The 16894-nt window shown below is 38.8% G+C and overlaps 1 protein-coding gene across 1 annotated transcript; it reads left to right on the top strand.

Moving 5' to 3' along the window:
• The first annotated feature begins 2094 nt into the window (after positions 1-2094).
• Positions 2095-16421, top strand: LOC120112019. The gene is made up of 7 exons (XM_039130600.1): positions 2095-2186; positions 2320-2566; positions 10025-10032; positions 12308-12378; positions 13500-13521; positions 13619-13738; positions 16030-16421. Exons 1-6 carry the CDS (start codon positions 2095-2097, stop codon positions 13677-13679), a joined length of 501 nt encoding a protein of 166 aa, XP_038986528.1. The 3' UTR covers positions 13680-13738; positions 16030-16421.
• Positions 16422-16894: the final 473 nt, after the last annotated feature.

Consider the following 16894-nt stretch of genomic DNA (forward strand, 5'->3'; position numbering starts at 1 on the left):
TATATTTGTTGGATGGATACATTATTATTTTAAAATTATTGAGTTTGTTGGACGATTGTGTTATTATTTTTGGATATATTTATTAGTTAAGTTGGTATGAATTATATGAGCATTATAGATAATATCTTTAATTTGGGTATTTATATATGAAAATGTTAAAATGAATAAAAAAGTTAAATAATATTTGGTTTGAGTTTTGTTGCGGCTGTATTTTTTTATTCCAAAAATCATTGGATTTTTGTTTTGTTTTTGGGGGGCGGTGGTGGATTGCGGGTTCGGTTTCTGTTTTTTCCGTAACCCTATCAAATCTGCCCTATTGACATCACTAGACCCATATGTGTTTACACACACACACACATATATATATATTAATTTTTTTATATTTTTAGACTTAGTCCAATCTATTAAGTTAGGTCATTGAACATCAATCATTCATATATATATATATATATATATATATATATATATTAAAAAAATATGTTTAGACTTAGTCGAGTTCATTAGCCCAATCTATTGAACATCAACTTGATAAATCAAATTGAGCCAAAATTTTTTGGCTTGGTTTGGATTTATTTTTTTAATAGCTCGGTTCAATTTCGATTTCGATTCTAGGAATCCAATTTAAGTTGGTTATGTTCCAAAAATAACCCTAAACCAACCTGATCTGAACCTCTAGCGGTGTTGCTTGGCACCTTGGGAAGCTAAAATTGAGTCCGATGGAAGGCGTGGCATCTTATTGAGCAATGCTCCGCGCAACCATGATGGAACCACGGGAAGAGACATCGAAGGGTGACGCAGTCAAGCACATTTGGTCTGGTCTAAATGGGATGAGCTGTTTGAAATAGATTCGGCTTCTCTCACGCCAAAGTTATTTCTTCTTTTTTTTCGAAATAAGAATTTTTTTGTAATCTTCTTCAAGTTAATCAAGTACCCAAAATGCGCCCTCCTGAGTTCTAATGTCTAGTTACAAGCCACCAAACAAACGTTTTAGTTACATTCATGCCTCAAAAAATAGATGCGTCCAGAGATTTTTGCCCATGAATTTTAAGTTACCGGCAGATTAACAAAATGAAGGCAGTAAGCATGAAAGATTTTACAGAAGCCACTTCATGGATACTTGAAACCACGTGCTATATATGTTTGTCAAATGTTAATACTTATGCAATATTTCTGCCATATATACCTATATTAAGTAATTTACTTTTTAAAATTAAAAAAAGCTTCGGATTCTTCGAAATGCTCCTAAGATACTTATGTGATGCCTCCAGAAATGAGGGGAGGGTTTCTTTCTTTCTTTCTTATTTTATAAATAATAAACTTTTAATAGTGACCGTTTGATTTTTGAGTATGATTTTAATATTAAAATATAAAGTATAAATTATGATCTAAGATTTGAATGATGATAAGATGACAGAGTTTGCAGAACTTCATGCTAACATGCACAAACATATGGCTATGTTATTTTGATAGTCTATTATATTTTATTTGTATTTTGTTTTGTATACATTTAGTAAATGTATATATCGCCATATCTTGGCCGTACTGTATTTATTATATGGGCGTATTTGTGCTGTAATGTACCTTGCATCCATCTATTTCTTCTTGGATGTTATAAATCCCGCTAGTTCATGCATCTTAGAGAGACATAATGCCTACTACTGGCTACTTGAAAAACTTTTCTTAAGATTAAGTGAGGGCGATGAGTATTAAAGTGGTTAATTTACTTTATTCATTTTTAGGTAAGATGGCCGAAGCTCCTTAGATGGCATGTTTTAGATATGTAGATGGTTGATTTAGCAATGGGCATCAGTTGCTCGATCTGGTCTCCAAATATTGTCTGGACCTCGCCAGGCTTGGTGCCATGGCGGCTCTGTTCGCGGGGGTTTCCATCAGACAACCAGCCTATCTCGTTGCTCTTGCATGGATTACGAACCATTTTACATATTTAGCCCCTACAAAACCTCTCGACATGCTAGTTGTGATGCATGGATTGCATCATAGTATTCACATGCTACTTAAATCATTTCGCTTCATTTTCATCATACAAACTAGATTCTATCATCTCATGTTCTCATTGAAAATAGCTTGATGCCAATGGTCAGGAGGCATGAGCATGGTATTAATGCTTGTGAAGCCAAAGAAATTTGCCTGCAGTGGCAGATGGTAGATTTTGTTACTGGTGCACGGTAAAAGCAATAATGCATCACCTTTAATTTTAGTTGTGATGGCTCGGCAAAGGGCAGTGTTGTCTGAGTGATGAATAGTACTAGGCTGGGTTCGCTGGAACTTAACAATTAGATTTGGGTTCTCAGTTGACAGTTGGCTCGGGTCCGGTCGAACGTGGTCGAACCTATTTCTTCGAATCGCCGTGGCGCTATCCCCCCACCGCGTTTCGCGAACACCCGGCCACGTGTCGACAGGCACCGAGCAGTCGTCGGGGCGGGAGCGCCGCCCGCTTCCGCTCACCCCTAATAAACAGCCAGCCGCCCGGCGGCCGAGCTTCTCCTTCCCCGACGGTACGCGAACCATTGCCTTCCCTTCTCGCCAGACGCCGCGGCTGTTCGAGGCAACTTCTCGCTTCCTTCTCTCTTCTCCTCTCCTCTTCTTTAACGTCAGATGTCATCAGATTGCCGCTTCTTTTTCCTTCTCTCGTCGCCCTCGTAGGGTTTCGTTGCTCGCCCAAATTGGGTCTTGGACCGTTCGCTATCATTTAGGGTTTCGAAATTTTATCGTTCAACTCCTGGATTTTTTTAAAGGATTTTGTTTCTTGTGTTGCTAATTGGAATCTGGGTCTTCTCCGTCTCTGTAATTTTGTGGTTTTTCTGATGGACTTTTTAATGCCAACCATTTCAAGATTTGATGTGCCTAGGGTTTTGGATATATAGTTACTTGAATTGTTATAGAAGCGGTCATTTCAAGAGGGATCGAGAAGACCACTTGATCGTAGAACAGGCCTGTGGCTTGTTTTGCCATCATTTCTTTATTTTTATTTTGTATGCGTTATTTTACTCAGAGGGTTTGCTGATAATTTTGCCGGATCTCATCTTGAGAAAATGTTTATTATTATTACTTATAATTTTAATTAGGAGTAGAAGCATTTTATGACTCTATACCCAGTGCTTGTAATTTGTAAGTAGTTTCAATTTAGGGGTAAGATTGCCTTTACCTGGAAAACTTGAACAGTTTTTGGTAGTTGAATACTCATAGTTGAAATGCCTGCTCGGATTGCTGTGCTCGGACTGGTTTGCTCAGATGAACAGATATGCTTGGAATAATGAGTCCGACCTAAAAGCAGAAGAGAAAACACCAAAAGTCATCGAACTTTGTCCGGTGGGGGATCCTCTAATGCCTAAGTAAGGATTTTGGGGAATAGTGGAGGCTTGAGAGAAAGCAAGAGTATATTATTAGCGTCAGAGTAAGCGTGTGTGTATCTAGAGGTCCTCTAGGTGTTGTTTTGATAAAATGAGAGACGATGTCCATTATTGAGAAAGGTAGACATGCGTCTTAACTGCTCGGCAATCCTCGCATGTTATGCACATCGCTAGGCCTAACTGCATGGGATGTGCATTCGAGGGCCGAGCTATAACGACCGCCTATTGGTCGGCTTGATTAGGTTAGCAATGGTCGGATCCGAGGTGTATCACTTGCCTCTTACTTTTGAGGCCGAGCTGATTTTCTTAGCTCGGACGAAGGAAATAGTTGTGCCATTTCATCGAGCCAGTATGTTGAGCTGACTTGTTGAGCCAAGTCACCGGGGTCACCTTCTTGAGCTATTCTGGAGTCTTTTAGAGGGTTTCAGAGGTAGCATTTATTATCTAGTGGTGTTCGACGATCTTTCCAAGTCATCATCATATATGGTAGGATCTCCAAGGCAATGATTGGACTTCTCAAAATGACGATCTGTGTGGTTGCCCGAGGTCGAATGTTATGGCAACACGTGGCATGTTCGAGGCTGGCCAAGCGAAGACATCTGCATTGGCACGAAGAAAGTTGATGAGCTGGATCCTAGTTGCTTCATTCAGCTGCGAACCAATCTGAACAATTCGGTCTGTGCCTTCATCGTAAAGAGGAATAGGGACAAGCTTCTTTGCCGGTTCTCTTCTTTGTTCCTTCTATTCGTCCTGAGCATCCAAGCCTTCGATTGGGAGAGTTTCGATCAGCCTGTTTTTTCCTTGAAGGGTGGCCACGTAGCATTGCCAAGCCATTGCTTGGTTACCTCGAACTTTCCTCACTCCATTCTTCAAGGAAAACCGCATCATAAGTTGATAAGTCAACATGACGGTTTGCACCATGTTCAAGCCAAGCTGACCTAAAATGGTGTTGTATGCCGATGAAACCTTCACCGCTAGAAAATCAAGCATGGCAATTCACCCATTGGGGCTCTTGGTCGGTAGTGACTGGGAGGGTAATTACCCCCTCAATGGGTACGGACTCCCCTAATAAGCCGATCAAAGGGGAGGGAGTCGATTCTTCTCAACTGATCTAATGGCAAGTTCATCCTTTGAAAAGCATCATAAAATAAAATATATGCTGAATTTTCATTATCAACTAAAATTTTTCGTATAGATAATAATTGTATTGCTGTGGAATGTTTGCTCTAGGTTGGCATCCGAGAAGAATATGACCTCTCTGGCCCTTGGCCTCTTCGGGGTTGTGTCTCCTGCTGGGGCAGCCTGAGCATAGATTCTCTGAGCTGTTGAGCTTGACCCTCTAGCTGTAGGTCCATCGGAGATGTTGTTGATCACCCTTGCTGTCGTTAGTTGTTAATTTTTCTCTTTGGGGGTTTGTCGATCTCGACCAGCATCATCTCGACCCTACTGGTCATTCACATAGCGATCAAGCTGCCCTCGTTAAATAAGAGTCTCAATCTCATCCTTTAGATGTAGGCACTCAGTGTCGTGCCCATGGTCTTTGTGGAACTGATAGTACTTCCTCCGATCTCTTCTGCTTGCTGGCAACTTCATCCTCTGAGGCCATCTCAGATAGCCTTGATTTTCAATCCCCAAAAGTTTTTGCATCTCGGAGCATCAAGAGAAGTATACCTCTCAAACTTTTGAGTTGGACTCCTTTGTTGCTGGAAACTCCCTTCATCTCGTCTAGGCTTTCTTCTCGGCTCCTCTTATCAGTTTCTTCTCTTTTTCTCGGCCTTGCCACCAGCTGACTCTCAACAAATTGCCATTGCTTTCTCAGCGTTGATATACTTCTTGGTTCGAGCGAGATGCTCATCCAGGTCCTTCGGAAACCACTTCACCAGCGAAAAGAGGAACCAAGAAGGCGTCAGACCATTCTTCACGCGTCTGAGTGATTCAAATCTCGGATCTCCAGTCTAGCCGGATTAAAATGGTCAATAAAGCTTCTAAGGGACTCATCTTCTCTCTTTGAAAGCAGACAGGCTCTTCGAGCCTCTTCTTTGCCTCCGGCTACTGATAAAGTGGGCAGCAAATAGTTGACCAAATTGCTCGAAAGAAGGAAGTGAGCTTGGCTGGTGGTAAGTGTACCACAGTCGATCCGCCTTCTAAAGAGTTGTTGGAAATACCCGGTATAACACTGCATCGGTTGCGTCTTGGAGCATTATGAGAGCTTTGAAGCTCTTCAATTGATCCAACGAATCTGAAGTGCCATTGTAGATTTCCAGCTGAGGCATCTTGAACCATTTTGGGAGAGCCTCCTCGATAATCCTCGGTGAAAGTGGAGGATCTGAAGTAAACTCCAAATCATCCCTGAGCTCGAGGTTCTTGCCTCTCAGGGCTTCAATGCGGTTATTCATCTCCTTGATCTTATGATTGAGGTTGGCCTCCCTCTTCGAAGCCCGCTTTGGACGGCGAAGGGAAAAATGGCATGGAGTGGAGTCCTCCTTAGAATGGGAGTTTAGAGGACTACGTCTTCGATCTCGTTCTAGACTTCGAGGAGAAGAGTGATGGCCATGTTGCTCGGTTCATTTGCTTGTGGCAGGTTGGTAGTCTGTTGTTGTAGGTTCTGGACAACCGTTGTAAGGGCTTGGACTTGTTGGACGAGCAGGTTTAATTGCTTGACGTTGACAACTTTGGCTGCTGACCGAGAGACCTAAGGAGGTTGAGCTCTTTGGGTGCTGGCTGGGGACCCTAAAATGGAATTGCGGTATCAGGATGTGTTCTTCAGGATTTCATTATTTTTGATTTTTGGATTTCTTAAATCTTCAAAAAGGACTATAGTTTTCCTAGCACCAATCTATTGCCGCCAAAATCCGACCCGATCAAGCTAGATGAGCTGGCGAATGGTGATTGGTGAGTCCTTCTTGGATTGGTATGCTTGGACTGTTCTGCTCGGACGGACAAATTTGCTCAAAGTAATGAGTCTGACCTGAAAATAGAAGAGAAAAACACCAAAGGTTGCTGGACTTTGTTCGGCGGGGGACCCTTCGATGCTTATTAGGCAAGAATTTTGGAGAATAGTGGAGGCTTGAGAGAAAACAAGAGTATATTATCAATGTTAGAGTAAGCATGTGTGTACTTGAAGATCCCCCAGGTGTTATTTATATAGAATGAGGGTCGGTGTCCATTATTGAGAAAGACAAACGTGCACCTTAGCTGCTTGGTGATCGCCTACACGTTGCGCATGTCGTTGGGATTAATTGTGCGGGACATGTGCTCGAGGGTCGAGTTGTAATTGCTGCCCGTTGGACGAGCTTTAAGTGGCTTTATGGCACTTTTAGTGGAGGCCACTTGGCGAGCTTCTATTGGTCGGCTTAATTAGGTCAGCAACAGTTGGATCCAAGGTGTATCATTAATCATGTCTCATCTCATGTAATGTAACTAGTGGCCCTACATGCATTTAAAATTTTTCCCTGAGCATGGCAAGGCATGTACATTAGTAACTGTTCTAACATGGACACCCTCATCATAAACTATGCTTTTGTAAAGATTTATATAACTTGAATGAAATGATGGTTCTTTGACATTGGTCTATATATTACATTTTGCTTGCTCTATATTTTCTATTTCTGTAGACATGTTTTGTTTTCATATTTTGATGGCTGAAAGAAATGATGCCCAAAAATACACGGAATTCATCCAGTGTTGCTGTCGTACTTTGTTATTTATGGTATCTTTGTTTTTTATATAATTGAGCCAGCATTTTTGATATGCTATAAGTAGTTTTTGCATTCAAACATATCTCCAATATGATGTAAATCAATAACAAGATGTAATTATCATACAGTAGAGATTGCAAATTTCTAGATCCACTTTTCTAATATTGCAAATCATCCCTAGTTTTTTCCTCATTTATCTCATTTTGTATTTTTTTAATTATTTTGGAGACTTCTTATGTTCTGTTTTATGAAGTATCAGGTTCTAAAATAATTGTATGTTTGCGGCCTTGTTTCATTTATAGAAGGTTCTACTTGAATGATTGAGTTTATAATAGAAAAAATTTCATTATAAAACTTTGCATAAGGATGATTTGTATATACATTATCAAAGAAAAAAAGTTGGAGGGGTAGGTCGTGGCATTTGATAACAAGTCAAAGAGAAAGGAATAATTTTAGCCACTGGATGATTTCAGATGTGAGGAGGCATGTTGAAATTGCCTTAATTCTGGTAATGGTGGCCACCATGCGAAGTTTTGACTGAGACTGAGAATGATCTAAAATGGCTAGAGCTTTGGTAGGCCAAGTTGCCTAAAACTGATCATAGGTGTGAAATCTAATAAATACTTGTATGTTGTTTTTGCTTCTTTGTTTATTTTGTTAAGCATGGTTGGCTAAGTAATGCCATTTGTTTTTTTGGAGGGGAGGATTAAAAGAGAGAGAAAATTTCATGTGTAATGAAAGATTTAACATGTTTTTTCTAAGATCTGAGATCGTTGGAACTTGGAAGCCTTTGGTTGTTCAAGTTTTAGAAATGTGGAGAAATCTAACCATTTTAGGTTTGAAATCTTTATAAGAGGAAAGCGTAAATATAGTTTGTGAATCATGGAGTAGATTGGGTCCCTCTGAAGAATGAATTCTTAGGATTTGAGCTCAAACTTCTTGAGATTTGAGCTCAGATCTTAATTGTTCAAATTGTCATGTTTTATTTTTTTAAGAAGATAAAATAATATGTCATGTATAATTATGTGCTTTACTTTGTCTCAAAGCTTATGCTGCACAGACTTGGTAGGCATTTGAGGGTGTGGAAATGTGTGCAGTTGTTAGATCCTTCTAGGCCTAAAAACTCATGCGGAACCTCGTATTTTTACTGATTTCTAAATGTCAGGTGTGGGTGTTTTAGTTAGAGCAAAGTTCTGGCTAATGTAGCTTGAAACAACCAAAACTATATAAAAGGTTTCGGAAAATGTGGTATTCTAAAATGGTATCTAGAATATTTTCTTGACCTATTCAATTTTTATATCTTTGTTTTGATTTCCTTTTTTCATCCTTATATATGTGTTTGTGCATGCATACATGTACATATATTTGTGTTTTTTTGCATATGTGCATGTTTTGTGCGCTGGCATACATTTTTAATATTATTGCCCAAATTGTTGTATTTGTGCAGGCATGCATCTTTTAATCTGAAATTTTGAAATTGTAGTCATAACTGCCAACACTAGGATTGATACTGCTGAAAATGAAATTTGTTTTGCTTAATAGAAATTAAAACAATGTTTTTTGAACTTTGATGTTGAGGATTTAAGGATCTAGATGAATTCGTAGTGTCGTAGTGGTGGTGCCCATTAATTTTGATCACCAGTTCATACGATTTTGTACTGCCATTAAGAATTAGGTATGTGGTAGTGAAAATTCTGTTGCTGAAGGGGAAGCAGTTAGTATGAGTGCTAACATGTTCAGTTTTAAGGAAGACGAATATATATGAAATGGAGAGAAGCTAAGACTCCCTAAAAATGTGTTATCAATGTGCTATTTGATGCCTTATAAAGCTCATTTATTGATAACTTTTATTTAACAATATTTCTATAATCCTAAAATTAAATTAAAAAAATTGAGAAGGATGATACAAATTTCTTGGGCTAGAAATAACTAGAATACATGGTAGCACTATGTCGTAATCCCATGTTGACTGATAAGGGGGTGCCACATGGGTTTTAAGCTTGGGCCAGTCCTCCACACAATAGCTTGAGTTTTCTGGGTTGTGAGTTTGAGTTAGGTGGTATCAGAGCGAGGCCACTATCCGAGTCTTATCAATCATATGGGTCCCTCACTAGGGATACTTGGGTTGTATTGCATAGGAGCCTGGCCATGTATGGGGCCCTCTCAAGTAGGAGCCTATCCATGACGAGGGTGTCTCGAGGTTGGGTAGGGGAGATTGTCATAGTTCCACATTGGCTAATGAGGGGTGTCATATGGGCTTATAAGCTTGGGTAGTCCTCCACCAAAGAGCCTAAGCTTTTTGTGTTGTGAGTCCATAACAAATAGCCACTAGTATACCACCATGTGACTTGTAAATGTCCAGGAGTGGACTAGAAATGATTTTCATCTATGGAGGTTGGCACTTGATATAGAAGTTTCCTCCATTTAATTGCTGGAATACCATATTTGTATATCAGTAAGTCATAATAACCATTATTTTTAAAGGACTTTCTAAATAATAGAAGGGCTGATGACGAGACCATCTAGTGCCTAGGCGAGCACTTAGAGCACAATGTGGCCCAAAAATAATATATTAAAACTATTAAAATGAAGAGAAATTTTACCAATGAAACATATAATATCAAATTATATGTATTTGCATATTGCAAGTGTCAACTTTGGCAGCATTCAATACTAATAAAGTAATATTATTTTCCATCCTTAAATATGGTACAAAATATCAAGATGAGTGTATATGCTGCCCTGCGTAGGTGGATCATCTTTTAAAACAGTGGTAATAATAAGTTGGGTGTTAAGTGCTGTTGATGGATAGGTCAACTGATTGACTGAAGCTTCCAAAATCATGGCAATTTCTGATGCTCGTATATGCGGCATTGAGAGATCTATAATCTGTAATTTTGTGAATTGTTTACGCTATCATTTCAATTTGTTGCTAATTGTTTTTCTTTTGTTCAGGTTAGGTGGTAGGTGAACTAGCATATGCATTCAAACAGTGTCTGCTGTGTCGGTACTGGGTTTCGGACCGGTTGCCCGACGGCATGGGGTGGTATGGGCCCGCGCCGTGTCGTGCCGGGCCTGTACCGACACAGCAGAAGAGGCGGGGGAGAGGGAGGACGGGAGAGAGGAAAAGAGAGAAGGGGGAGGCTGGAACAGAGCCGGCGGAGGGCCGAGGAGCTGTCGCGCGGAGGAGTTGTAGGTCGGGGAGTTGCCGCGAAGGAGGCAGAAGAGGGGCTCCGCCTTTGGTCCCTTGTTTCGTTCGAAATAGGGGCTCTGAGGGGGCCCTTTTTATTTTTGTGATTTTTAAGTGAAAGTCGGCAAACCCATTGCCGACTTCACTTAATTTTTTTTAAATCCCTCCAGCCCTTGTTTCGAATGAAACAAGGACCGGAGGTGGAGCACCTCTTCTGCGACTCCTCGGTCTCCACCGGCCAGCCACCACCTTCTTCTCTCTTTCTTTCTATCCCTCTCCCTCCCTCCTCTGCTCTCTCTCTGTCTTCCTCTTTTTCTTTCTCCTTCTCCCCCTCCGTCGCCGGTCTCCTTTTCGTTGTTGGAATCGTCTCAGTTCGCCGACGGTAAGGCTCGGGACCTCCGAATAGGGTGGTTTGGGACGGTTCCGTCGACCATGCATTCAAATATATATTGTTGTGCACTATCTCTAATTTTTGAAGAATCACGTCATTGTCTAATATCTATTATTTGTCCTCAAAAATCATTTATTCCTTAGTTCTTCTACAAGTCAAATTTAACTTCAAAGATGTACGACAAGTGAGCAGCTTTATCTGCCAGAAAACATGAAATTAAAAGATATAAGACAAATAAGCATCTTTATCTGTCATAAAACATGAAAGCAAAGTAAATTTCCATTTCTGAGATGTGAACTGAAGGCTTTTGGGGAAGATTTGAAGTGAGAGCCAAAAGAGGTCTTTAACTTGAAAAATTGTTTTTATTGATATTCTACTAGTGAAAAAGGAATTGATTTTATGTATGATTTTGATCAGTGTTGTCAAGACAAGGATTTAAGTCATTCTCTGAAGAGCATATCAGATTGGATCGAATTGCAGATTGTTAGATTTTTTCTGATTTCTTCCAAAAAAATAAAAGAAATCTATGAAAGGTTGGAAGCATAAGTCTATGTAAACTGGATGATTGGAAAATTAAATAATTGCATATGAACAATAGAGGTCTGCTTTCTGGCATCAGACACCTAGTTATAGCAACGTTCAACCAAAAAAAGGCATGATGACATTATCCATATTTCTGCCGTCGTCAGATGCGAAACCGTCTCGTTTTGCTTCTGAAGAAATAAATATTTTTTTCTCCCTCGTCCTAGGCATAAGGGTATAATTTGTGCTCCTAAAGACCAAGTAAACCATAATTCTGAATTTGCTTTGAGGCATAATACTGCAGAAAAAGAAAGAATCGTATCTCTATAAAAGATTTTGCTTCAGAATTCCTCATATTCTTTTTCTTAAAGCCTAAAAAGGATGCTGGTCACATGTGTTTGAGGTTTATTAGCGATGGATAGGACATTATAGAAGTCAAGAAATCAATAATTGATACTATTGCATCTGGATCAACCGGAACGAGGGATGAGATCCAAATTGTTTGAGTATTTAGATCTGGATCATGAGTCCTAGATTGTGGATTTTAAGGTCCTGACAACAATGATTTCAATGGCATTTAAAATATAAATTCTAATCCTTTGAAACTTAGGCTTCATTGCTACCTGATCACTCTATGGTTTCTTTCAAATATGAAAGTCTAGGTAGCTTACTTGTCTTTTTCTGGTACTTGCTTCTTTATGGTCAGTGATACTGAAGTGTAAAGAGAAAGTTAAATTTTGGGGAAGAGGAAGTCAAGGGAAAGCTGCCTCCTAAGAAGCGAATGGACAAACTTGATACCGTATCTTGTTGCCCATTCTGCAACCATGGGAGTAGTGTTGAATGTCGGATGTAAGCATCATCCACTGTTGCATTCCTATAGATGGACTGTGATATAATTAGTGTAAAGGAAACATTTGTACTGTACATCTACACTCCACATTGACATTTTATGCTAGTCTATCTTCTTTTGATTCTTTCAAACCCCAACAACACATGCACAAATGAAGTGTTTGGCTTCATGTACATAGTTGCAAGCAACAACAAGGTTCGTTAGCAGAGTAGAATTGTACAATGATGTTATTTTCTGAAAAAGAATATGATTGTTATTCGTTCATTCATTCATTTGCTTTTGCAGTGACATGAAAAATTTGATTGGTGAGGCCTCATGCAGGATTTGTCAAGAAAGTTTCAGCACTACTATCACTGGTATGAGTCATATTTGCTGATTGGAAAGAGATACATGGAACATAACTTTCTTTTTTTCAAAAAAATAGAAAATAAAATGGTAAATGGTATGCTGAAGTTCGAATTTACTAAAATTATGAATAATCAATCTAATTGCCAGATAATATTCTAACCTTATCATTGAGTCATAAGTGTATAGAACCATTGCCAATTGAGTCTTTTTCAGAGATTTCTGAGCCAACTTAAACTGGATCCAGGCTCGTCAAGCAAATGGAAGAAGTGTGCGTGCGAGGCATGCCAAAATGCTGAGTGATCACAACCTTTAGTGGATGGGTTAGGAGACATTTGAGAGTGGCAAAAAATTCATTTCTTATTAGACAGAGAAATAATGGGCAAAGGTAGTTGGTGCCCTTCATGAATATACAACTCGTACAGACGCATTATTAACCATATATATATAAGTATATATGTATGTATGCATGCATGCATGTGTATATGTATGTGTGTATGCTTGTATGTATAGGGAGAGAGAAGTGGACTAGGATATAGTTGAGTGTATCTCTATTCATATTTAGTCAGGTCATGGTTGGATGATAAGGGTCTAACATTGATGATCCAAGCCATTGGATGCGATCTACTATATCTAAATTGCTAATATATCAAAAATCATATGATTTGGAAACCTCTAGCTTATGCATCAAGTGATTAAAAAACATAAATTGTTTCGTATTTATTTAAATTGTCTAATTTTTCAATCATTTGATGTATAGGGTAAGAATCTTTAAATTACATGATTTTTAGTATGTAAATAGTTTACAGGTAGTATATCACATCCAGTAGCTTGGATCATCGATGTTGGACTCTATCGTCCCATCATGACTTGACTGGATCGGAATGGAGATACACTTGAGTGTATCCTTCTCTCTTTCTCTCTCTCTCTGGATGTAATATGTGGAACAAACTTGCTCACAAAAAGTCATCTGATATTAGAGATGATTATCTTTTAATGTACTAGAGAGTAGGCTAATGTGTCCCATTACTATTTTGGGTCATGCCAATTTATTTGTTGTGAAGTCAGCATTAAATTGTCAAAAAAATATGGTCAGTAATTTTCTTCTTTTTTCCCTTTCTTCTGCTTGCAGCACTGACCGAGCCAATTGACATGTAAGTTAATTATCCTATGATTTATCAGTTCTTTTGTTCGCAGTTTGATGGATATGAAATGGGAATATTCTGACTTTAAAAGATCTTTATGTCACAGATACAGTGAATGGATGGATGAATGTGAACGTGTGAACAACCTTGAAGATGATGCTGCCTAAGCATCTAGTCTGGATGGGTTACTGAAGTAGGGAAGTCGATGTAAAGTTTATCTTATAAGGTATGCTCGACCATAGCATCAAATATTCATGCAATCATTTTAATCAGAACTTTGCAAGAGATAGTGTGTCTATTGCAACCCTCGAAATTATGATAGACTACAAGGATATTGCAGTTGTATGAGTGCCTGAAATGTCCTCTGGTGCTTGTTTAATGATACAATGCAAGGACGGGATACAAGTAACTCCTAGTGACTGAAGGTCTGTTCGGTTTTGGTCTTGTATTATTGCCGGGATCCAACAGTGCGAGTCCATTGATATGGCTCATGCATGTGCATTTCAACAGCCTGACTGCATTCTGCTTTCAACTTGTGCAATGCCGTGAGGGGGTGCTCGGTTTTGCATTTAAGATATTGCTCGAACAATATCATGGCCATCAGAAAAGCGTATTTGGAATATTAAGATTGGAGCTCTAAAATAGCAGCTCCGGCAAGTCCATGACAAATAGCCACTAGTATACCACCATGTGACTTGTAAATGTCTAGGAGTGGACAAGAAATGATTTTCATCTATGGTGGTTGGCACTGGATATAGAAGTTTCCTCCATTTAATTGCTGCAATACCATATTTGTATATCAGTAAGTCATAATAACCATTATTTTTTAAAGGACTTTCTAAGTAATAGAAAAGCTGACGAGGAGGCCATCTAGTGCCTAGGTGAGCCCTTAGAGCACAAGGTGGCCCAAAAATAATATATTAAAACTATTAAAATGAAGAGAAATTTTACAATGAAACATATAATATCAAATTATATGTAGTTTGTGTAGTGGAAGTGTCAACTTTGGCAGCATCCAATACTAATAATGTAATGTTATTTTCCATCCTTAAATATGGTACAAAATATCAAGATGAGTGTATATGCTGCCCTGCATAGGTGGATCATCTTTTAAAACTATGGTAATAATATGTTGGGTGTTAAGTATTAATGATGGATAGGTCAACTGATTGGCTGAAGCTTCCAAAATCATGGCAATTTCTAATGCTCATATATGTGGTATTGAGAGATCTGTAATCTGTAATTTTGCGAATTGTTTACGCCATCTTTTTAAGTTGTTGCTAATTTTCTTTTCTTCCATTCAAGTTAGGTGATAGGTGAACTAACATATGCATTCAAATATATATTGTCGTGCACTATCTCTAGTTTTTGAAGAATCACGTCATTGTCTAATATCTATTATTTGTCCTAAAAAATCATTTATTCCTTAGTTCTTCTGCAAGTCAAAATTTAACTTCAAAGATGTACAACAAGTGAGCAGCTTTATCTGCCATAAAACATTAAAGTAAAAGATATAAGACAAATAAGCATCTTTATCTGTCATAAAACATGAAAGCAAAGTAAATTTCTATTTCTGAGATGTGAACCTAGGCTTTTGGGGAAGATTTGAAGTGAGAGCCAGGAGAGGTCTTAACTTGGAAAATTGTTTTATTGATATTCTACTAGTGAAAAAGTAATTGATTTTATGTACGATTTTGGTCAGTGTTGTCAAGACCAGGATTTAAATCATTCTCTGAAGAGCAGATCAGATTGGATCGAATTGCGGATTGTTAGATTTTTTCTGATTTCTTCCAAAAAAGTAAAAGAAATCTATGAAAGGTTGGAAGCATAAGTCTATGCAAACTAGATGATTGGAAAATTAAATAATTGCTTATGAACAATAGAGGTCTGCTTTCTGGCATCAGACACCTAGTTATAGCAACATTCAACCAATAAAGGCATGATGACATTATCCATATTGCTGCCGTCATCAGATGCAAAACCATCTCGTTTTGCTTCTGAAGAAATAAATATTTTTTTTTCTCCCTCGTCCTAGGTGTAAAGGTGAAATTTGGGATCCTAAAGACCAAGTAAACCATAATTCTGAATTTGCTTTGAGGTATAATACTGCAGAAAAAGAAAGAATCATATCTCTATAAAGGATTTTGTTTCAGAACTCCTCATATTCTTTTTCTTAAAGCCTAAAATGGATGCTGGTCACATGTGTTCAAGGTTTATCAGTGATGGGTAGGACATTATAAAAGTCAAGAAATCAATAAATGATACTATTGCATCTGGATCAACCGGAACCAGGAATGAGATCCAAAATGTTTTTGAGTATTTAGATCTGGATCATGAGTCCTAGATCGTGGATTTATAAGGTCCTGACAACAAATGATTTCAATGGCATTTAAAATATAAATTCTAATCCTTTGAAACTGAGGCTTCATTGCTACCTGATTACTCTATGGTTATTTCAAATATGAAAGTCCAGGTAGCTCACTCGTCTTTTTCTTGTGCTTGCTTCTTTATTGTCAGTGATACTGAAGTGGAAACAGAGAGTTAATTTAGGGGGGAGAGGAAGTCAAGGGCAAAGCCGCCTCCTATGAAGCGAATGGAGAAAGTTGATACAGTGAATGGATGGATGAATGTGAACGTGTGAACAACCTTGAAGATGTTGCCGCCTAAGCATCTAGTCTGGATGGGTTTCTGAAGTAGGGATGTCGATGTAAAGTTTATGTTATAAGGTATGCTCGACCATAGCATCAAATATTCATGCAATTATTTTAATCAGAACTTTGCAAGAGATGCTGTGTCTATTGCGACCCTCGAAATTATGATAAGAGTAAGGATATTGCGGTGCCTGAAATTTCCTCTGGTGCTTGTTTAATGATACAATGCAAGGACGGGAGGCAAGTGACTCCTAGTGACTGAAGGTCCGTTTGGTTTTGGTCTTGTATTATTGCCGGGATCCAACAGTGCGAGCCCGTTGATATGGTTCATGCATGTCATGTGCATTTCAACAGCCTCGGCCAAGGCTGACAGCATTCTGCTGTGAACTTGTGCAATGCCGTGAGGGGGTGTTCGGTTTTGCATTTAAGATATTGCTCGAACAATATCATGGCGATCAGAAAAAGAGTATTTGGAATATTAAGGTTATCGGAGCTCGAAAATAGCAGCTCCAGCAAGTCTGGTTTGATAGAGGTGAGCTGGCTGGATGCCCATTTTGTCGAAGTGGTTTCAGCTCCCTCCCTGTGCCCTGTGAATCCGAGCCAATTCAGAGCATCGCTCTTGTCGAGCCCTCTGGACCAACCGGCAAAGTAAATTCTTTTAGAACGAACTGAGTTCGTATGCCTGGTGGTGGACAACCAAACAGGCATCAAGCCTGGCAAATTGCTCCCTA

Source organism: Phoenix dactylifera, chromosome 9, assembly GCF_009389715.1.
Source record: "Phoenix dactylifera cultivar Barhee BC4 chromosome 9, palm_55x_up_171113_PBpolish2nd_filt_p, whole genome shotgun sequence".
Classification (NCBI taxonomy): domain Eukaryota; kingdom Viridiplantae; phylum Streptophyta; class Magnoliopsida; order Arecales; family Arecaceae; genus Phoenix; species Phoenix dactylifera.